This window comes from Culex quinquefasciatus, chromosome 3 (genome assembly GCF_015732765.1).
Source record: "Culex quinquefasciatus strain JHB chromosome 3, VPISU_Cqui_1.0_pri_paternal, whole genome shotgun sequence".
Classification (NCBI taxonomy): Eukaryota; Metazoa; Arthropoda; class Insecta; order Diptera; family Culicidae; genus Culex; species Culex quinquefasciatus.
This window is the reverse complement of record NC_051863.1, coordinates 104,414,639-104,437,913: the sequence shown is the minus strand read 5'-3', so window position 1 is coordinate 104,437,913 and position 23,275 is coordinate 104,414,639. Positions and strand designations below refer to the sequence as shown.

Here is a 23,275-nt window from a genome sequence, read left to right as displayed (position 1 = left end):
GGTTCGATCCCAGACGGTCCCGGTGGCATTTTTCGAGACGAGATTTGTCTGATCACGCCTTCCGTCGGAAGGGAAGTAAATGTTGGTCCCGGACTAACCTAAAAAAGGTTAGGTCGTTAGCTCAGTCCGGGTGTAGGAGTCGTCTCCCTGGGTCCTGCCTCGGTGGAGTCGCTGGTAGGCAGTTGGACTAACAATCCAAAGGTCGTCAGCTCGAATCCCGGGGTGGATGGAAGCTAAGGTGTAAAAAGAGGTTTGCAATTGCCTCAAAAATCAAGCCTTCGAACACTTAGTTTCGTGTAGGAATCTCGCAATCGAGAACGCCAAGGCAATGCTGTAGAGCGAATAATTTGATTTTTTTGAACATCTTGAAAACATACTCTTGGCCAAAGTATATAATCTTAGTATTTCATGCAATTCAAGTTATTTAATTACTAATAATATATTTTTTCAATTATTTTAAATTCCTTCAAATATTTCGAATTGATTTTAAATATTTGAAGAATTTCGATTTTTATAAGTACCTACATCAAATATTTCAAGAATTTCAAGTATTTCATGTTTTGATTATAAGTAATTGAAGTATTTCATTTTTTTCAAGTTTTCGAAGTAGGTATTCAAGTATATCAAGTGTTTCTATAATTTTAAGGATTGAAAGTATTGCGAGAACTGAATTTCAAGGATTAATAGTATTTCAGATAGATCTTAGATATTTCAAGAATTTGTAGTAATTTAGTATTTCGAGTGTTTTAAGCAAGTTTCAAGTATCTGAAGGGTTTTAAGTACTTGAAGGGGTCTGGGGTTTTTTTCAAGTCCAGTAAGCTGAAATGTTCGCTTTCGGACGTAATAAAGACGCAAGTCTGGTTGTCTTCGTGGTTCAAATAAGAGTGGGCATATATTTCAGATAACAGTACAATATGAATTGGTTAATCTATTTAAGTCTAGATGTCGCGTTGGACATTACAACTCCTTTTCCCTTAAAAAACTTCATACCAAAATCAAACACACTTAAATGTGAATAAAATTCTTCTTATTTCTTGAAAGGACATTAATCTAAAAAATCCTAATTCAGTAAGCTAAATGAAGCTAGCACGAATTCACTTGACAAATTAAAAATATTTAAAATCCGCTTTGTGCTTCTTCTTAATCTGCCTCGTTGATCTGCGGATCGGCCGCGTTTCTCGTACCGGCTGTCGCTGATCAACTTCGTCCGACAACGAAGATTCACCCATCGGGTCATCTTCAAAAATCGAGGAATCTGCTGCGAATCCGTAAAAATCCGAATCATCGTCGGAATCTTCATACTCGTGTTCTCTGCGCCTCTTGCTGGTGGTTGGTTGTGGTGGTTGCCATTTTGAGGAACTCTCTCCAAGGAAAACAAATGAGGGTCGTTTCCGGCGAGAGCTCTGCGGAATTTTGAGTTGACGCTTATGCGCCGAAAGTACTCTGCCGCCAAGGGAGATCTTTGATCTCGTTGGCCAGCAGTACAAAACTACACGTCTTCGTCCAGACGGAGTCAAAATTCCTCAAAATTGTTCTCAAAAAATAATCCGCACCAACCACACCGCGCGCTTCAGCCGCCGCCTTCGTTGATGAAAATATCACCACCACCAGCAACACCAGCGGTTTCACTTCAGCCGCCGACGCCGCCGTCAAAAAAACTTTCACCACTACAACAGCACCACCAGCGGTTTTGCTCAGCCGCCGACGCTGCCGTCGATGTTGAATTGCACCACCGCGATAGCACTTTGAGCCACCGCCAAGCAAAAGATTTTTTCTCTCTCTCTCCACACACTGCAATGGAGGATAAAACAAAAGAAAATTTAGCCCTCGATACAAAATGGTGGACAACTGCGTCCCCACGAAGCTTTTCTGTTTCAAACAAAAGAAATCCAATTTCTTTGCCGTTTTCGTCAAATAATCAGCACTAAATGCTTTTAGCACTTCTTTTCCTTGCACCTTGGGAAAAATTGCAGACAAAAAAAAAACGCTCAACGCACAAGCGAGAAAAAATGTCGCAAAACGCCTTTTCTAGGCCACACCAAGGGAAAAAAAATCTGCAGGTTTCACCAAAAAAAAAAAATGCTCACAAAACCACTTACGCCGAAAAAAAATCCGCCGATTTGTTCACGCTTTCAATAATTGCAAAAAGACTTCTTGAAATTTCTAATTTTACCTACGTCGCCAGTTGAAATGTTCGCTTTCGGACGTAATAAAGACGCGAGTCTGGTTGTCTTCGTGGTTCAAATAAGAGTGGGCATATATTTCAGATAACAGTACAATATGAGAAAGCGGAAATGAGCAGCACTCAAGAGAGTGTGAGAGGGAGCAGTTCTGTTAACCGCAGGGGTGTTAAAGAATTGGTTAATCTATTTAAGTCTAGATGTCGCGTTGGACATTACATAAGCAAAATTTAGTTTTTTTGTTGTTGTTTTTTGGGTTTTGAAACCGCAATGAGTTAGCGGTATTCAAAAACACAGGCAAAATATTGCTATGGACCTTCAAAAAAACTAAATACTTCTTGTATATACTTGTATATACTTCATGTTTTCAGATATTTCAAGGATTTCATGTATTTCATAAATTTCAAGTTTTGAAGTATTTCAAGTATTTCATATATTTCAATTTCTATGATTTAAAGTATTCTAAATTGATCTTGATCAACCAGTAGTTAAAGAGTGAGGATCCTACAAAGAGGTCGCGGTGTGGCCAGAGAAGTTGAGCCATCAGTCGTGTGGTGTTCGTTGGATCGATCGGAGAGTGAATCGACGCGCGCGAACCCGCGGGAAAGTGGTAGAAAGTTCTCGAAATCATTGAAAAAGAGGTCGCGGTGTGGCCAGAGAAGTTGGGCCATCAGTCGTGTGGTGTTCGTTGGATCGATCGGAGAGTGAATCGACGCGCGCGAACCCGCGGGAAAGTGGTAGAAAGTTCTCGAAATCATTGAAAAAGAGGTCGCGGTGTGGCCAGAGAAGTTGAGCCATCAGTCGTGTGGTGTTCGTTGGATCGATCGGAGAGTGAATCGACGCGCGCGAACCCGCGGGAAAGTGGTAGAAAGTTCTCAAAATCATTGAAAAAGAGGTCGCGGTGTGGCCAGAGAAGTTGGGCCATCAGTCGTGTGGTGTTCGTTGGATCGATCGGAGAGTGAATCGACGCGCGCGAACCCGCGGGAAAGTGGTAGAAAGTTCTCGAAATCATTGAAAAAGAGGTCGCGGTGTGGCCAGAGAAGTTGGGCCATCAGTCGTGTGGTGTTCGTTGGATCGATCGGAGAGTGAATCGACGCGCGCGAACCCGCGGGAAAGTGGTAGAAAGTTCTCGAAATCATTGAAAAAGAGGTCGCGGTGTGGCCAGAGAAGTTGAGCCATCAGTCGTGTGGTGTTCGTTGGATCGATCGGAGAGTGAATCGACGCGCGCGAACCCGCGGGAAAGTGGTAGAAAGTTCTCGAAATCATTGAAAAAGAGGTCGCGGTGTGGCCAGAGAAGTTGGGCCATCAGTCGTGTGGTGTTCGTTGGATCGATCGGAGAGTGAATCGACGCGCGCGAACCCGCGGGAAAGTGGTAGAAAGTTCTCGAAATCATTGAAAAAGAGGTCGCGGTGTGGCCAGAGAAGTTGGGCCATCAGTCGTGTGGTGTTCGTTGGATCGATCGGAGAGTGAATCGACGCGCGCGAACCCGCGGGAAAGTGGTAGAAAGTTCTCGAAATCATTGAAAAAGAGGTCGCGGTGTGGCCAGAGAAGTTGGGTCATCAGTCGTGTGGTGTTCGTTGGATCGATCGGAGAGTGAATCGACGCGCGCGAACCCGCGGGAAAGTAGTAGAAAGTTCTCGAAATCATTGAAAAAGAGGTCGCGGTGTGGCCAGAGAAGTTGGGCCATCAGTCGTGTGGTGTTCGTTGGATCGATCGGAGAGTGAATCGACGCGCGCGAACCCGCGGGAAAGTGGTAGAAAGTTCTCGAAATCATTGAAAAAGAGGTCGCGGTGTGGCCAGAGAAGTTGGGCCATCAGTCGTGTGGTGTTCGTTGGATCGATCGGAGAGTGAATCGACGCGCGCGAACCCGCGGGAAAGTGGTAGAAAGTTCTCGAAATCATTGAAAAGAGGTCGCGGTGTGGCCAGAGAAGTTGGGCCATCAGTCGTGTGGTGTTCGTTGGATCGATCGGAGAGTGAATCGACGCGCGCGAACCCGCGGGAAAGTGGTAGAAAGTTCTCGAAATCATTGAAAAAGAGGTCGCGGTGTGGCCAGAGAAGTTGGGCCATCAGTCGTGTGGTGTTCGTTGGATCGATCGGAGAGTGAATCGACGCGCGCGATCCCGCGGGAAAGTGGTAGAAAATTCTCGAAATCATTGAAAAAGAGGTCGCGGTGTGGCCAGAGAAGTTGGGTCATCAGTCGTGTGGTGTTCGTTGGATCGATCGGAGAGTGAATCGACGCGCGCGAACCCGCGGGAAAGTGGTAGAAAGTTCTCGAAATCATTGAAAAAGAGGTCGCGGTGTGGCCAGAGAAGTTGGGCCATCAGTCGTGTGGTGTTCGTTGGATCGATCGGAGAGTGAATCGACGCGCGCGAACCCGCGGGAAAGTGGTAGAAAATTCTCGAAATCATTGAAAAAGAGGTCGCGGTGTGGCCAGAGAAGTTGGGTCATCAGTCGTGTGGTGTTCGTTGGATCGATCGGAGAGTGAATCGACGCGCGCGAACCCGCGGGAAAGTGGTAGAAAGTTCTCGAAATCATTGAAAAAGAGGTCGCGGTGTGGCCAGAGAAGTTGGGTCATCAGTCGTGTGGTGTTCGTTGGATCGATCGGAGAGTGAATCGACGCGCGCGAACCCGCGGGAAAGTGGTAGAAAATTCTCGAAATCATTGAAAAAGAGGTCGCGGTGTGGCCAGAGAAGTTGGGCCATCAGTCGTGTGGTGTTCGTTGGATCGATCGGAGAGTGAATCGACGCGCGCGAACCCGCGAGAAGTAGATCGGAAAAGCATTGAAATAGAGATTCGCATCGTTGAATTATATATTATAATTTCATTTCGTTTTGAAAGCCCATCCCATAGCATCGTTGCTCGGATGGCACGCCGGCAGTAAGAAGTTAAACATAATACGCGATTAAGGAATTGATAAGTCCTTCTCAAAGCGTCGCAACTCGGAAGGCAGCGATAATGTTTCACTTTTTGGTCATATCATCTTACAAAAATGGATCCTGATCTATCCTAAATTGTACATCACCGAATAATACGTTAATTCAAAATTCATTTCGTTTTGAAAGTCCTTCCCAAAGCATCGTTGCTCGGATGGCACGCCGGCGGTAAGAAGTGGAAAGTACGCGATTGATAAGACCTTCTCATAGCGTCGTAGCTCGGAAGGCAACGATTGTTTCACTTTCTGGTCATATCATCTACCAAGATGAATCCTGACCTTCCCTTTCCTTCCCCTACTAACACGGTTCCCCCACTTCCCGTGATGCTTGAAGGAGATGCTGTGGATTCAACGGTCTCATGCGGTGTCAACAGGTATAGAGCGACAAACTCTGTGTCTGATGAGTCTGCAACTTCAACTATCGGACTAACATTCCTACCTTTGTTGAACTGCATCTCCTTGGGGGCGCCGGTATTGACTTAAAGCAGAGATCTTCAGGGGTTATACAGTGAGGATGATTAGCTCCCACTACTCATCTGTTGGTTCATTGTGTAACTTCAGCTGATCCGTCAATAACGGAGTAGCAGCTCATTGGCAGTCAACCATGCTCATGCTGCTCATGCTCAAGTATTCTAAATTGATCTTAAATATTTCAAGAATTCGGTCTTTTATGTATTTTGAGTGTTTCAACCAATTTTCATGTATTTGAAGAATTTCAAGGATTTCTTGAACTTGAAGGATTTCAAGTACTTCATGTTTGGAGTTTTTTACAGTCAAATGAACAAAATTTTGCCTTTTTTGGTGTATCTGAAACCGCATTAAGTCAGAGGTAGCAAAATTGGACCTTTAAAGAAACAATAGAAGTAAATAAATATGTTTTAAGTATTTCAAATACTTCGTGTTTTCAAATTCTTCAAATATTTCAAATCGGTTATAAATATTTCAAGAGTGTTATAAGTACCATCATCAGGGGTGACGTTTGGTCTGAGGGGTGAGATTGCGTCATACAAATTTCGAATTTTTTGTCTGACCCAATGTCACCCCTGATGACGGTACATCAAGCATTTCAAGTTTTGGAGAATTGGGTTTTAAGTCTCATAAGTACTTTAAGTATTTAAATTTTTCCAAGTTTTCGAAGTAGGATTTCAAGGATTTAAAGTATTGCGAGAACCGAAGGCGTTTCAAGAATCAATAGTATTTCAGATTGATCTTAGATATTTCAAAAACTTGTAGTATTTTAAGTATTTCGAGTATTTCGAGTGTTTCATGTATATGAAGAATTTCAAGTAGTCTGGGGTTTTTTCAAGTCCAGTAAACACATTTTATTTTTTTGTTTTTGGTGTTTCTGAAACCGCATTTAGTTAGTAGTAATCAAAACACAGCAAAATTTTGGTAATTGGACCTTTAAAAACTAAAGAAGTAAAACAAGTATCAAACATTTCTAGTAATTCAAATACTTCAAATTTCTTGTAATTGCAGAACTTCGTGTTTTCGTGTATTTCAGGAATTGCAAGTTTTCCAATATTAAATGTATTTCAAGTTATTCAATTAATTCGAGTATTTTGTTTTTAAATTAATTCGAGTATTTTGTTTTTTGAAGACCTTGAAGTATTTCTATTACTTTAAGTGATTCATTTGATTCATGTAATTAATTCAAGTTGTTTAATGCATTCAAGCATTTCATTATTTTCAAGGACTTTAAGTATTTCGAAATGATTTAACATTTTTCGATTACTTTTATTTTTCATGTATTTCAATTATTTCAAAGATTCCAAGTATATTAAATTTTCTAGTGTCTATGATTTAAAGTCTTTATGCTTTGTTTTTTTTGTTATAATATTGAGCATTTTAGGTTTGTCGAGTATTTTGATCATATGAAGCTTGAATTTTTTACGTGTTTCAGTGTTTTAAAAATATGTTAGTGATTTCGAATGTTTTAAATGTTGTATTTTAAGTATTTTAAGTATTTTAAGAATTGTTGACACGTCAAATACTTCCTGTTTAAATATTTTATCATGTATTCCAAGCTACAAAAATATTTCAACTGTTCAAGTAATCTTTGAAAATATAGTAAATATTGAAAGTACAATAAATAGTTTATGTATTTCAAGCACCATTTTATTCGGGTTTTAGAATGATTTTCACTTCATAAGAACATTTTTTAAATTTTAAACTGTTAACTGTTTCATGTTATTAAAGTGTTTGAGGAATTTCATATATTTGAAAACATCGACAAATTTCTATCGTTTCAAGATTTCTTTTGTATATTCAGATGAATTTCAATCATTATATTCACTTTTCAGTTTACATAAACTCCTTAAAATATGATGCTTTTATAATAATAACATACGGTTTTTAAAATTTTATTCAAAAAATGGAAATTATTTTAAATCAGTTATTTTATTTATTTAGAAACACTTAAAAAACCGGTATTTTTGTCAAATTCTTGCTCAAATAATTAAAGTATTTCATGTACTTGGTACTTGAAATACCTTGAAAATCTTAAATTATTGAAATTCTTTAAAAAAAAAATTAAATAAAAAAACATGAAAATAATTGAAGTGCTTGAAAATTCGAAGTGTTAAGATGATTAAAATATTTGATACACTCCAAATATTTTTAAAACTGGAATCACTTGGAAATGAATAACTTTAAAAACTTAATATAATAGAATTACGTGAACTTGAAGTACTTGAAATATTGCGCGTATTGAGAAAATATCAGTTTTGGTGATTTTCTTGTATGGGGCTCTGTGGCTGATAGCTCACCTTAAAATTTTCAGCTCAAGTGTATCATTTTGTTTTTTAGTGAGTTTATTTCTGGCAGCAAGTGATTTTAACGGAAAATATTAATATTAATTAAAATTGAACTACTTTCTTTTATTGATATTCTATTGATTCGAATATGGTGGTTTGACATGATGTCTCTTCCCAGAATTAAGGCAGTTAGAATTTCTGTGTAAAGAAGGCAATTGCACACTGTTAAATGAGTCACATCCGTTTGATCCGCGCGATGTCCTGGTCCGGTTTTTTTGCTATCTTAAACTGGGTCGGTTCAGGAATCATTGGCTATTCAAGCCACACAATTAATCTAAGCTTTCTGTTCTTTGGTGTATAAGCGGTTTACGCACTTCGGAAGGAACCGGTCAAGAAAAAAAATCAAATGGACAGCAGCGGCAGCGCAAGCAAGTCGGAGAGGGTGAAGAAAAGCCCCAAGAAATCGCTCCCTCTCCTTTGTTCTGCCGTTCGTAAAGCTGTTTCTTGACCCCTTTCCTTCCGATCTGCATACTAGCCTATAGTACGGTATGCTGATCGGAAGGAACGCGGTCAAGAAATGTTGCGTGTTCTTTTCGTGACCCCCCCAAGAAAAGTTGACAGTTCGGTATGAGCGCGATTGACGGTGTGCGCGCTTGAGGTGGTTTCGAGGAAAAAATAAAAAGATTAAAAATATTCAAAAGTTAAAATTAAAAAGATTATAAATGTTTATTCAAAAACTTTTAACAACAATTATAAACTAAATTAAGAAATCAATAATTGAACATTTCTTTAAAAAAAACAGAAAATTAGAAATTCTTAAATTCTTAAACAAGAAAAACTATAATTAAAAAAAATGTAATTATGAAATAAGGAAATTAAAAAAAAAAATGAAATCAGGGAATTAGGAAATTTGGAAACTATGATATTAGCAAATTAGTAAAATAAAGAAAATTATGAAATAAGGAAACAAGGAAATTATGAAATTAGGAAATAAGAAAAAATTGAAATTAGGAAACTGGGAAATTAGGAAGTAAGGAAGTTAGGAAATTAAATAAGCAAATTAGGATATTAGGAAGTTAGGAAGTTAGAAAATTGGGAAATTAGGATATCAGGAAACTAGGAAATTAGGAAGTTAAGAAGTTAGGAAATTAGGACGTAAAGAAACAGTGTCCTGATGCAAACAATAATCGAGCTGTAGCTGTCACAGCCCTGCGCAGTATGTTGGCTGACATATCGGGCAGCCAGTCAAAAAAACCAGCTAGAAGTCGCTTGACAAAAAACTTTTGCTAGAAAGAGATAGGAAACCTGATGCAAACAAACGTCCAGCTGTCATGTAAACATACATTGAATGTGTTGGTAAATTTGTGACTAGAAAGCCTTATTAGGAGTTTAGGAAGTTAGGAAGTTAAGGAAATTTGTAAATTTGGAAATACGAAAGTCAGGAAATTTGGAAATGATTAAAAAAGGCTGATACAAATGTTTATTTTTTTTCCTGAATTCTTAAATTCTAAAATTCTAAAATTCTAAAATTCTAAAATTCTAAAATTCTAAAATTCTAATATTCTAAAATTCTAAAATTCTTAAATTTTTAAATTCTTAAATTCTTAAATTCTTAAATTCTTAAATTCTTAAATTCTTAAATTCTTAAATTCTTAAATTCTTAAATTCTTAAATTCTTAAATTCTTAAATTCTTAAATTCTTAAATTCTTAAATTCTTAAATTCTTAAATTCTTAAATTCTTAAATTCTTAAATTCTTAAATTCTTAAATTCTTAAATTCTTAAATTCTTAAATTCTTAAATTCTTAAATTCTTAAATTCTTAAATTCTTAAATTCTTAAATTCTTAAATTCTTAAATTCTTGAATTCTTGAATTCTTGAATTCTTGAATTCTTAAATTCTTAAATTCTTAAATTCTTAAATTCTTAAATTCTTAAATTCTTAAATTCTTAAATTCTTAAATTCTTAAATTCTTAAATTCTTAAATTCTTAAATTCTTAAATTCTTAAATTCTTAAATTCTTAAATTCTTAAATTCTTAAATTCTTAAATTCTTAAATTCTTAAATTCTTAAATTCTTAAATTCTTAAATTCTTAAATTCTTAAATTCTTAAATTCTTAAATTCTTAAATTCTTAAATTCTTAAATTCTTAAATTCTTAAATTCTTAAATTCTTAAATTCTTAAATTCTTAAATTCTTAAATTCTTAAATTCTTAAATTCCTAAATTCTTAAATTCTTAAATTCTTAAATTCTTAAATTCTTAAATTCTTAAATTCTTAAATTCTTAAATTCTTAAATTCTTAAATTCTTAAATTCTTAAATTCTTAAATTCTTAAATTCTTAAATTCTTAAATTCTTAAATTCTTAAATTCTTAAATTCTTAAATTCTTAAATTCTTAAATTCTTAAATTCTTAAATTCTTAAATTCTTAAATTCCTAAATTCTTAAATTCTTAAATTCTTAAATTCTTAAATTCTTAAATTCTTAAATTCTTAAATTCTTAAATTCTTAAATTCTTAAATTCTTAAATTCTTAAATTCTTAAATTCTTAAATTCTTAAATTCTTAAATTCTTAAATTCTTAAATTCTTAAATTCTTAAATTCTTAAATTCTTAAATTCTTAAATTCTTAAATTCTTAAATTCTTAAATTCTTAAATTCTTAAATTCTTAAATTCTTAAATTCTTAAATTCTTAAATTCTTAAATTCTTAAATTCTTAAATTCTTAAATTCTTAAATTCTTAAATTCTTAAATTCTTAAATTCTTAAATTCTTAAATTCTTAAATTCTTAAATTCCTAAATTCTTAAATTCTTAAATTCTTAAATTCTTAAATTCTTAAATTCTTAAATTCTTAAATTCTTAAATTCTTAAATTCTTAAATTCTTAAATTCTTAAATTCTTAAATTCTTAAATTCTTAAATTCTTAAATTCTTAAATTCTTAAATTCTTAAATTCTTAAATTCTTAAATTCTTAAATTCTTAAATTCTTAAATTCTTAAATTCTTAAATTCCTAAATTCTTAAATTCTTAAATTCTTAAATTCTTAAATTCTTAAATTCTTAAATTCTTAAATTCTTAAATTCTTAAATTCTTAAATTCTTAAATTCTTAAATTCTTAAATTCTTAAATTCTTAAATTCTTAAATTCTTAAATTCTTAAATTCTTAAATTCTTAAATTCTTAAATTCTTAAATTTTTAAATTCTTAAATTCTTGAATTCTTAAATTCTTAAATTCTTAAATTCTTAAATTCTTAAATTCTTAAATTCTTAAATTCTTAAATTCTTAAATTCTTAAATTCTTAAATTCTTAAATTCTTAAATTCTTAAATTCTTAAATTCTTAAATTCTTAAATTCTTAAATTCTTAAATTCTTAAATTCTTAAATTCTTAAATTCTTAAATTCTTAAATTCTTAAATTCTTAAATTCTTAAATTCTTAAATTCTTAAATTCTTAAATTCTTCAATTCTTCAATTCTTCAATTCTTCAATTCTTCAATTCTTCAATTCTTCAATTCTTCAATTCTTCAATTCTTAAATTCTTAAATTCTTAAATTCTTAAATTCTTAAATTCTTAAATTCTTAAATTCTTAAATTCTTAAATTCTTAAATTCTTAAATTCTTAAATTCTTAAATTCTTAAATTCTTAAATTCTTAAATTCTTAAATTCTTAAATTCTTAAATTCTTAAATTCTTAAATTCTTAACTTCTTAAATTCTTAAATTCTTAAATTCTTAAATTCTTAAATTCTTAAATTCTTAAATTCTTAAATTCTTAAATTCTTAAATTCTTAAATTCTTAAATTCTTAAATTCTTAAATTCTTAAATTCTTAAATTCTTAAATTCTTAAATTCTTAAATTCTTAAATTCTTAAATTCTTAAATTCTTAAATTCTTAAATTCTTAAATTCTTAAATTCTTAAATTCTTAAATTCTTAAATTCTTAAATTCTTAAATTCTTAAATTCTTAAATTCTTAAATTCTTAAATTCTTAAATTCTTAAATTCTTAAATTCTTAAATTCTTAAATTCTTAAATTCTTAAATTCTTAAATTCTTAAATTCTTAAATTCTTCAATTCTTCAATTCTTCAATTCTTCAATTCTTCAATTCTTCAATTCTTCAATTCTTCAATTCTTCAATTCTTCAATTCTTCAATTCTTCAATTCTTCAATTCTTAAATTCTTAAATTCTTAAATTCTTAAATTCTTAAATTCTTAAATTCTTAAATTCTTAAATTCTTAAATTCTTAAATTCTTAAATTCTTAAATTCTTAAATTCTTAAATTCTTAAATTCTTAAATTCTTAAATTCTTAAATTCTTAAATTCTTAAATTCTTAAATTCTTAAATTCTTAAATTCTTAAATTCTTAAATTCTTAAATTCTTAAATTCTTAAATTCTTAAATTCTTAAATTCTTAAATTCTTAAATTCTTAAATTCTTAAATTCTTAAATTCTTAAATTCTTAAATTCTTAAATTCTTAAATTCTTAAATTCTTAAATTCTTAAATTCTTAAATTCTTAAATTCTTAAATTCTTAAATTCTTAAATTCTTAAATTCTTAAATTCTTAAATTCTTAAATTCTTAAATTATTAAATTCTTAAATACTTAAATTCTTAAATTCTTAAATTCTTAAATTCTTAAATTCTTAAATTCTTAAATTCTTAAATTCTTAAATTCTTAAATTCTTAAATTCTTAAATTCTTAAATTCTTAAGAGCATGAGCATAAGCATGAGAGACCACCCATGGTTGTCCTTCTCCGTTGCTGAACAGGACCGTAATATCCCATCCGCACAACCGGTCACACGCTTCAACGATCAAATGATGTTTCCCTTATCAACAGCATGCAGGAATGCGCTGAAAAGATAAAACATCACGATCATCAAAACTAGAGTCGGTGCGAACAGGAAACAGTCGTTGGCCACCAACGGCGCGCACCATGTCAGTTTGTAGATCTCGAGGGGATGGGACGGGAATGTTAGTTAGCACAGGCTGCTACCAAGGGTGGGTTCTATACGATATCCACACCCCCGCGTGTGCCGGAAAACTACTTCTACTTGGGATTTTGTTAGTGGGAAAGGGTAATGGCCAGGATTCATCATAGAGGATGATGATGTGGCCCAATAATCAATGAATTTCGTTAAATAAGGTGATGTATTATGTATTCTCAAGGCAAACAATGCGGATGAGACCATTCCCGGTTATTTGGTGTTGAGTTTAGCATAAATGATTCAATCTTAGACAGCCGGCTGTGGAAAGATAGAATCAAAATTATGTGTGTTTAAAAGGTGAAATATTAAACTCAGCATTACATATTTACGTAGAGTTGACCTGAGACTATTTATACTTTTAAATTATTATAATATGAGCGACCAATAACTGACTGATAAGTTATGATATTATCTGAAGGACTTGAAACAAGATTTGTCGCCACGATTCGCGAAAAACGAAAAGTCGAATTGAATGATAATTTATATTTGGCTAACGCAGTTTAAAACGAATCTTCCCGTAAAACAATTACACATCATAGAACAAAGAAACCCGGCTGTGATGTGTATCAAATACATCACTAACGAGAAAAACACACTGACAACGATTGACGAAACCGGAACGCGAAAAAAAAAATGCGTCTCGACGGACAGGCACCGCGAAACGGACTGGCTCAGCTCTGCTGTCATCGTGACAACCAAAGCTAGCCGCACCTTCACACTCACGCGCACGCACTCACCCGAAATACACACCGACGACGATCGACGAAACCGGAACGCGAAAAAAAATGCGTCCCGACGGACAGGCACCGCGAAACGGACTGGCTCAGCTCTGCTGTCATCGTGACAACCAGAGCTAGCCGCACCTTCACACACACGCGCACGCACTCACCCGAAATACACACCGACGACGATCGACGAAACCGGAACGCGAAAAAAAATGCGTCCCGACGGACAGGCACCGCGAAACGGACTGGCTCAGCTCTGCTGTCATCGTGACAACCAGAGCTAGCCGCACCTTCACACTCACGCGCACGCACTCACCCGAAATACACACCGACGACGATCGACGAAACCGGAACGCGAAAAAAAATGCGTCCCGACGGACAGGCACCGCGAAACGGACTGGCTCAGTTCTGCTGTCATCGTGACAACCAGAGCTAGCCGCACCTTCACACACACACGCACGCACTCACCCGAAATACACACCGACGACGATCGACGAAACCGGAACGCGAAAAAAAATGCGTCCCGACGGACAGGCACCGCGAAACGGACTGGCTCAGCTCTGCTGTCATCGTGACAACCAGAGCTAGCCGCACCTTCACACACACGCGCACGCACTCACCCGAAATACACACCGACGACGATCGACGAAACCGGAACGCGAAAAAATGCGTCCCGACGGACAGGCACCGCGAAACGGACTGGCTCAGCTCTGCTGTCATCGTGACAACCAGAGCTAGCCGCACCTTCACACACACGCGCACGCACTCACCCGAAATACACACCGACGACGATCGACGAAACCGGAACGCGAAAAAAAATGCGTCCCGACGGACAGGCACCGCGAAACGGACTGGCTCAGCTCTGCTGTCATCGTGACAACCAGAGCTAGCCGCACCTTCACACACACGCGCACGCACTCACCCGAAATACACACCGACGACGATCGACGAAACCGGAACGCGAAAAAAAATGCGTCCCGACGGACAGGCACCGCGAAACGGACTGGCTCAGCTCTGCTGTCATCGTGACAACCAGAGCTAGCCGCACCTTCACACACACGCGCACGCACTCACCCGAAATACACACCGACGACGATCGACGAAACCGGAACGCGAAAAAAATGCGTCCCGACGGACAGGCACCGCGAAACGGACTGGCTCAGCTCTGCTGTCATCGTGACAACCAGAGCTAGCCGCACCTTCACACACACACGCACGCACTCACCCGAAATACACACCGACGACGATCGACGAAACCGGAACGCGAAAAAAAAAATGCGTCCCGACGGACAGGCACCGCGAAACGGACTGGCTCAGCTCTGCTGTCATCGTGACAACCAGAGCTAGCCGCACCTTCACACTCACGCGCACGCACTCACCCGAAATACACACCGACGACGATCGACGAAACCGGAACGCGAAAAAAAAAAATGCGTCCCGAGGGACAGGCACCGCGAAACGGACTGGCTCAGTTCTGCTGTCATCGTGACAACCAGAGCTAGCCGCACCTTCACACACACACGCCTTCTTAAATTCTTAAATTCTTAAATTCTTAAATTCTTAAAGTTGGGTCGACCCGTTCCTTGACCGTTTCTTGGGCGTTTTTTTATATGGAGTTTTGCGTTCCTTCCGATCAGCATACCAGCCTTATGTAGTTGATTTCTTCGGAATCTTCAGCCAAACCTTTCAAACAAATTTTTTCTCAAGGCCTTTACAAATTTTATGAGCGAGATGCTCGAATCTCAGCTCGAGATGAAATACTTGACTTTTTTAGTAAATTAACCACGCAAGCGGTTCATTAAGTTATAAACAAGTTAGCTTTTTCTTATATTTCGTTTAAATTTTGTTCTCTTCCCAGTTCACATCACATTCAATTTGTATTTTTTTTTTTGTAAATAAGCTTCTCGTAGATAGTGGGTCTCGTGGCGCAGGGGTAGCGGCTTCGGCTGCCGATCCCGATGATGCTATGAGACGCGGGTTCGATTCCCGCCTTATCCACTGAGCTTCTATCGGATGGTAAAGTAAAACGTCGGTCCCGGTTTCTCCTGTCTCGTCAGAGGCGCTGGAGCAGAAATCCCACGTTAGAGGAAGGCCATGCCCCGGGGGGCGTAGTGCCAATAGTTTCGTTAGATTTCGGCCACCTCCTGTGCCGGAACTGACTACCGGGTTTACGTCGCTGGTGGATTAGGGCGCCAGTACGATGGTCGTGGCTATGGAGAGTGACTCGTTTGCCGTTGCGTTGTGCAGGTTGATCTCTAGGTTCTGTAGCTCTGGAATGTGAGGGCGGACCTGAAAAAATCGAGATGTTTTAAAGAATTAAAAAAAATATTTATGCCCTCCAATTCACCTTCCTATCATCGACCCGACGCAGGTTCCAACATCCCCGACACTCCACTGAGTCCAAACAGGACTTGGAAATGACATAGCACGGACACCGCTGTCCACAGTAGGTCCCGGGGTAGCCGTCGCACTTCCGCACCGACAACTTCGTCACTTCAACAGTTGCTTCGTCCACACTCGGATTGGCCAGCCAACGTCGTCGTTCCGGCCATTCCGGACGATGTCGCAGCCGCCGTCGCCATTTCTACAAAAAAAAATGCTTCAGAAAAATGGTTTGATTTAGGAATTCCACTAAAATTACCCGTACGCATTATCACGATTTTCTCAAATTGACAGACCACTTTACTTTGATTTTTTATAAGCCTACTCTCCCATCTATATACCGTTGCATTGCGACGATATCTTTCTGCGGCGATTAGTTAGAGCGCAGGATTCTAATTTTTCTCAAAATTATTAATACTAGAAATATTTTAAATTTGGATGTGTACATCGAGGGTTACATACATGTATAAAATAAAAAAAAATCATATTACTGAAAATTTATTAAACCCTCTAAAAAAATATTTTCAATCACTCCTGAAACGTTTATAAAGATATTTCATGATTAAACTTAGTAAGAGACGATTAAATCTAAAAAAATTGAATTGAAATTATAGAAAAATTGAAATATTAACATTAACTGAATTACTTGAAATACATGTCTTATTTTTTTACTTGATATGCTTGAAAAACACAAAATACTTAAAGTACAGGAAATATTTTAAATCCTTTATGTAATTAAAATAAATGAAAAAGATACTTAAAATATTTACTTCAACTACTTGAAACACTTGAAATACTTCAAATATTAAAAATCAATTTGAAATACTTGAAATCCTTGAAATAGTTACAAATGTTGAAATGGTTGTGTTCAAGAAATACTTGAAAACTTGATTTACTTGCAATGCTTAGAAAAAAATGAATACTTGAAATTCTTTAAACCCTTGAAATACTTGATGCACCGTGAGGGGGTGAGATTGGGTCAAGGATTGGGTCATACCGAGGGTCATACAAATTTCTGCACTTTTGTATGAACCAATCTCACCCCTGCACACTCAGTCGCCAGCCAGCGACAAGTTAAGATGTGTTTTGCATCTCGGGTGCTTGGAAGTTTTTGACAGATGGAGATGGAGAAATCCTCCGAGGAGGAAGATTTTCGTCCCGTCCGCGGGAATCAGAAGCGGAAGAAGTCCAGCGAGGTCAATGGAATCGACATCGAAGGAGAAAAAGTTGAGAAGACCCTGCTCAACAACAACAAGTTCAGCCCGCTAGCGGATAACAAAAACAACAACAATGCCAGCCCAGCAGGAGGAGGGGACGCCCCGGCGGTTCCACCACCCTGCCAGTCGGCAGGTAAACAAAAGCAACCACCTTTGATGGTGAAGAACACCACGGATTTTTACAAGCTCGTGGCGATAGTGGAAAGTTGTAAATTAGGTTTCAAACCGATTTACAAACTAACCCGATTTGGAACCAAGGTGACCTGCTTCTCTGTCAAAGATTTTGACAAGTTGCAAGAGCTACTCAAGAAGAAGAAAGTGGAATTCTGCACCCACGATCTGCGGAGCGAACGAAATCATCGGGTGGTTTTTCGTGGTTGTCCTGATGAACTGAAACCGGAAGAGGTCAAGTACCTTCTGAAGAGGGATCTCAAGCTGGACGCGCTGGAGGTGCATATCATCAAGCGGAAGGAAAAGTCCACCGTGGACGAAACTGCGTACATTGTGGTCTTCTCCAAGGGATACACCAATCTGAAGAAGCTCTCTGCAATGAAAGTTGTGGCAAGCTCTATCATCCGGTGGGAGGCCTACCGGAACAAGCGGCCGAACGTGACCCAGTGCAGGAACTGCTTGTAGCTGGGTCATGGAACCAGGAACTGTCACCTGAAAGGCAGGTGCAACAACTGTGCTGCCCATAATTGAAAATCCGGCTATTATGCCAAATCAAGTATTCCGAGAAAAACGCGTTTTAGTGTTTGTCACTAAATCTCCGTCAAGGCAATATCCCATAAGAGTGGCATATTAGCCGTTTGGTTTTTCGCATCGGCAGCCAAGTCTATACACTATTTCAGTGAAATTCAAGGGTCAGAAGATGCGTTGGAGCATCCTCTATAACCTGGTGCTAATATCTCGTTTTTGCCAAAAGTGGATATTAGCCGTTTTTTCGATGGTGGGCAGTGTGGGGGTCCCCACAAGACGGACGAGTGCAAAGTCAAGAAGCCGAGCCGAAGCGGTGTGCCAACTGCTCTGGAGCCCACGAAGCCACGGACCGCAGCTGCCCTAAGCGTGTGGACTTCATCCAGAAGCGCCAGCAGGCGTCGAAACCGAAACCGCCGGCAAGGAAGGCGGAGAAACAGAGTCCAGCAGTTCCGGCGTTTACGCCAGCGGAGTTCCCTCCGCTGCCGGGCGCAGTTCCGGACGGAAAATCCAAGGATCGCCCTCATCCCGCAGGAAGCAGCCAAGGTGGCTCCCGAGACGGTGGAGCCACGGAGAAGGAAGCCAGGGAGGTACTCTGAGAAAGTGTGACATTGCGTGTTATAAGTATAGGGAAAGCGTGACAAATGGGGGGAGGGGGGTAAATTTTGGCTGATTTTATCGTGACGTACTTTATGAATGCAGCCTAAACTTTTATTGTGTGTAGCGCTCACATGTGTTTCGGTACCAAGTTGTCTGCGGGTATAGAGTTATCTAAGTTGCGTGTTTGTACACGAAGGGTTTTTAGGTTAAAATTCGGAGGAGCGTCGTGGCTAAATGGTTACGATGTTCGCTTCATAAGCGAATGGTCTTGGGTTCGATACCTATCTGCTCCCAACGAGAAAGTTATGGACTCATTAAAATTTGAATTTAATGAAAACCTTGAAGCTCACGGTGGGTTTCGATTCCCTGTCTATAAGATTGGCAAGCAAAAATGCTTTCCACTTATCCGTGGAGCATTGGTAACTTGAGGAGGACTGAGACTGATATAATAATTGAATCCAAGAATCGGACAAAGAATAAAATTGAATGCAAGTTGAATATCAGCACTCAAAACCAAGATTGCATGCAAGATTGCAAGCGCAGTTGAAATTGGGTACTAAAGCCCTATGTCAATTTGTATGTACAACGATAAAAAACACGATTGAAAACCATTTCTGATCACTTTTTTTCATTTTAATGCAAATTTTTTTTTTGACAAGACAACATTTTTTCGATGGATCAACTATGGTCCCCTTGGAACGAGCTGTCAAGTAGGAGCTTTTCTGTCAAGAAGGACCGCGAGGTTAATTTTTCAAAATTGATTTAAAAATCCATTTTAAACTCTTTGTAGTCGTACAAAGGGTCATTGTACTCAGAAAAATAAGCTTTATCGCTGTAAACAATAATATCAGCAATCTAAGCTTCATTTTAGGACCCAATTGAATCTAAAAATACCTCGCTAAAAATAGCTTGGGCGACTGATAAAATTCATCCAATAAGATATGAGAAGAATTGAAAGCTTTCCCTATCCTTCCCAAAAACCATCCAACTCCAAGCGAAACTTACTTGAGGATACCGTGGAGATTTTCCCTTAATACTCTGAAAAAAGTGGAGCATCAACACTTCCCGTCTTCCAATTCCCTTTTCTTGTCCCTGGTGCGCGGCAATGGACGGCTGCCATGGTGGTGAGAATCTAGTTCAGGTGGAATTGGTTCAAAATTATCGATTCCTAGGCAACTTGGGCTTAGACAATCTTCACATCACATGGCGAATATCCAGTCTGCAATCCGCTAAAATCACCGTCTTCTAGCGAAGCGAAGAGAAGGGTTTTAACTATGTTAAAATTTATACCCGCTAGCAAAAACAAGTGGTAAGCTAGTGTGTGTGAGATCGGGCTTAAATAGCTCTATAGAGTTATCTAAGGCCGAGCTCACGCACACTAGCACACCATTTGTTTTGCTGGGTGGTACAAAATTTAACCTCAATCTTTTTCGTGTACGTACACGCAATACATACGCACGTAGATAACTCTATAGAGCTATCTACGTGCTCATGTATGGCGTGTATGTACCCGATGGATTTTTAGGTTAAAATTTGTGGTCGCCAGCAAAAACTAAGGTAAGCTAGTGTGCGTGAGATCGGGCTTAGATGACTCTATTATTTACTTACACATTTTTACCTATTTTTAAGCTAGTCGTAATGTTGCACTCTTAAATCTAATACACTGGTAAACAGCATTACACTTTTTTCAGTTCACTTTTACACACTTGTATGGGATTTTTCAGTTCAAGTATGATTACACACTTTCGTGTAATCATACTTGAACTGAAAAATCCCATACAAGTGTGTAAAAGTGAACTGAACAGTGTGTAAAGTTGATTATCAGTGTAGGATTTAGCTTGTTTTGTCTAGCGACAGTTGAACGTGTATGGATTGTTTCATTCAACAAATGAAATGTCACTTTCTGTAAACAACGTGTCAATTTGTTTCAGTGGAGATTAAATGAATGTTCGGGGACAAGGAACTGGAATTGAAATTTATTAGATTTTATTTTGTATTTTAGTAATCGTAGGTAATTCTGTTTAATATTCCACCAAGTGCTTTTAAATAATGAAAAGACAAAGGTATGTCAAAAATTTGTTTTTTTTTAGTCTTGTATGAGGCTGTAATTCGTGGTGTTTTCCCCCCTCAGGGTCAGAGCTGCTCGAATGTATACGTGGACCACCAGGGGATGACGACATTATTCAGCTAAACGAAACTAAACCGGAACTAGAGCGATGGATGGAGGCACAGATTCTTCCAGGAGATACGCTTCAAGCGATTGCATTGAGATTTAACTGCACGGTAAGTAGGCTTAGTTTCTTCGGCTTAGATCGAAATACCACTTTCTTTTACCTCTTATAGATTGCGGAACTTAAGAAAATAAACAAAATCGACAAAGACAAAGAAATCTTCGCTCGAAGGATTATACGAGTGCCAATTACGCCCCATTCGATATTACTAGAAACTCTGCCAAAAGTGCACAGTAGCGGTAACAGTAGTCCCAAGAGGAACTTTTCCAACGCGGCCCAATCTGCAGCACTGGTGATTGAAAAGCAAACGAATCTTGACGAAAAACTGATTGTGGCAGCGGTGAGTACAGCTTCCTACAAGAATGACCCGACGACGGCGACGACAACGGCAAGCTCGTCGTTCCCGAATGGTGATGACTTCCGAGTGGACCATTCTTCGGTGGGACAGACAGAGCAGGCACCGTTGCTCAGCGGGGAGTACGATGATAATTTGCCCCAACCGAGGCCACTGAAGCTGCCTTCAAACGACTTCTCGTGCAACGGATCCGACTGTGATATTTCCTGGATTTGTCTTCTTGTGTGCATTTTAGCGCTCTGTTTTGCTATTCCGTTAATTTATGTTATCTATGTTGCGGAGCACATAGAAAAATATCATCACGATAGTTTTATCAACGAAACGACACATCATAAAACGTGATTAAGTATTAAAGCTGTGTTTTCGACTGAAAGCAAAATATATATGGCAGAGATTCTAAAAAAGTGCATTTTCATTTCTGTTGTAGTTGGGGGTGGAAGTGTCAACAAATTTCGAGCTTAGGTTTCCAAATTTCTCAATTCGTTCTCCTTTGTACCATTAAAATCTTACCTCCTTAGAATTAGTAAACTATTGGAAGGCATCTCAAATCTCTGTTTAATTTAATTACTGCACTGATGCTTTGCCAAAACAACTCAATAAATGAAATAAAATTACTTTATTATGGAGCAATAGGGTCTTAAACTCGGTCTTAAAGCCCTTTGTTAATTTGCATGTTCAAAGGAAAAAACACGATTAAAAACCATTTCTGATCACTTTTGTTCATTTTAATGCAAAAAAAAAGTGCAAGAAAACATTTTTTTCGATTGATCATAGGGTGGTCCAAATCCGGACTTTTTTGGGGCTACCCCCTGAAATCAAAGTTTGACCCTCGGTTTGACCCATCATTAGGCTAATTTCCAAATTAGAGCGCCATCCACAGGTAAAAAAGTAAAACAGTTGGTTTTTTCCATACATTTCGACGATTTTTCCCATATAAATTTTAAGCGATTGGAGGGAGGGGTTCCCGTGGTCAGAATGAGCTCTAATTTGGAAATTAGCCTAGAGAAGAGTCAAACTTTGATTTCAGTGAGTAGCCCCAAAAAAGTCCGAATTTGGACCACCCTATTGATCAACTATGGTCCTCTTGGAACGAGCTGTCAAGTAGGAACCGCGGAGTTAATTTTTTTTAACAATATCACAAATTTAAGCTTAATTCTGGGACCCAATTACCGTCAAACCAGCATGGATATAGTTCCCCTGTACATTTGGCCGAAGACCAATGCAAACTCTAAGGGCTAGCAGGTGCTCAAAAATAGAAAATGTTACATTTTTTAATATTTTTGTTTTATTGATGAAACTAAGACCAACTAAGAAAAAATCCAATTTTCAAAGCTGTAGGTGCCATAGTTTACGAGATACATGATATCAAAATCAAAAATGAGTGTGAAAATGTTATTTTTTCCAGAAAATATCTGTTTTTTTGGGATCAAATGTATTTTTGTATTGAGCCTTCTTATAATAATTACATTTCATTTACATTCTAAGTGGTGTGGCTGAATGCTCTTCATATTTGTTGTACTTTTCGTTTTATTGTTAACTGTTCACATTCATTTATTTACCTCAAATTGTTATACATCTTTGCACTGAATAGAATTCATTTGGGTTAAAATGAAAAAAATCACTTTAACAACTAATCTAAAATTAATCTTGAAACTAAAAAAATAATTTCATTAAAATATTCAAAACCATTAGAACGAGTAAACTACGATCTGTATTTTAGGATGAATGCTCCAAGCGTACTTACTTGTTCCTGGCGACTTTTGCAACCACGCGGTTTTGTTGTCATCTCGATGAAAATGTTCAGAAGTTCTTGTGGAGAAAACAGGTCACTACTGCCAGCATCAACTGGTTTGTTTTCCCTCGTTTTTTTCTCATAACTTATTTTTTATTAGGTCCTTTTAGATGTGACCGAGCCACGTAGCCCAGTGGTAACGCTTCCGTCTCGTAAGCGGTAGATCGGGGTTCAAATCCCGGCTCGGACCAACACAACTGGTGATCTTTTCCCTTCTGGAATTGATTGCTTAGTAAAGGGAAGGTAGTGTATCGTCACAAAATGGACCTTATCACGACACCTTAGGGAGGCGACCTATGGAATGTTAACATTAACCTTAACATGTTAACATTAAGTTGAGAATGAAACTGCCACTGAATCCGTTTTGTAAATGCCGGCCCCGATACTCTTCAAGGGTGCTCCCCTCAGGAACTGGGAAAGA

General features: G+C 37.6%; 2 protein-coding genes across 3 annotated transcripts; one reads left to right on the top strand and one right to left on the bottom strand.

Annotated features, from left to right (window-relative positions):
• Positions 1 to 1,010: 1,010 nt before the first annotated feature.
• On the bottom strand, positions 1,011 to 22,991 carry LOC119770380. Its single transcript, XM_038265114.1, has 2 exons — positions 22,807 to 22,991; positions 1,011 to 1,791 (listed from the first exon to the last, which is right to left on the bottom strand). Exons 1-2 carry the CDS (start codon positions 22,846 to 22,848, stop codon positions 1,426 to 1,428), a joined length of 408 nt encoding a protein of 135 aa, XP_038121042.1. The 5' UTR covers positions 22,849 to 22,991; the 3' UTR covers positions 1,011 to 1,425.
• Positions 20,379 to 21,466, top strand: LOC6030939 (lysM and putative peptidoglycan-binding domain-containing protein 3). Of its 2 annotated transcripts, none has more exons than XM_001841749.2 (3): positions 20,379 to 20,539; positions 20,608 to 20,759; positions 20,820 to 21,466. In XM_001841749.2, the coding sequence occupies exons 2-3, from the start codon at positions 20,697 to 20,699 to the stop codon at positions 21,402 to 21,404; spliced, it is 648 nt and encodes a 215-aa protein (XP_001841801.2). In that variant the 5' UTR covers positions 20,379 to 20,539; positions 20,608 to 20,696; the 3' UTR covers positions 21,405 to 21,466. The 2 variants fall into 2 exon arrangements, with proteins under 2 accessions (XP_001841801.2, XP_038121041.1); XM_038265113.1 differs by having other exon boundaries at positions 20,399 to 20,487; positions 20,567 to 20,759.
• Positions 22,992 to 23,275: the final 284 nt, after the last annotated feature.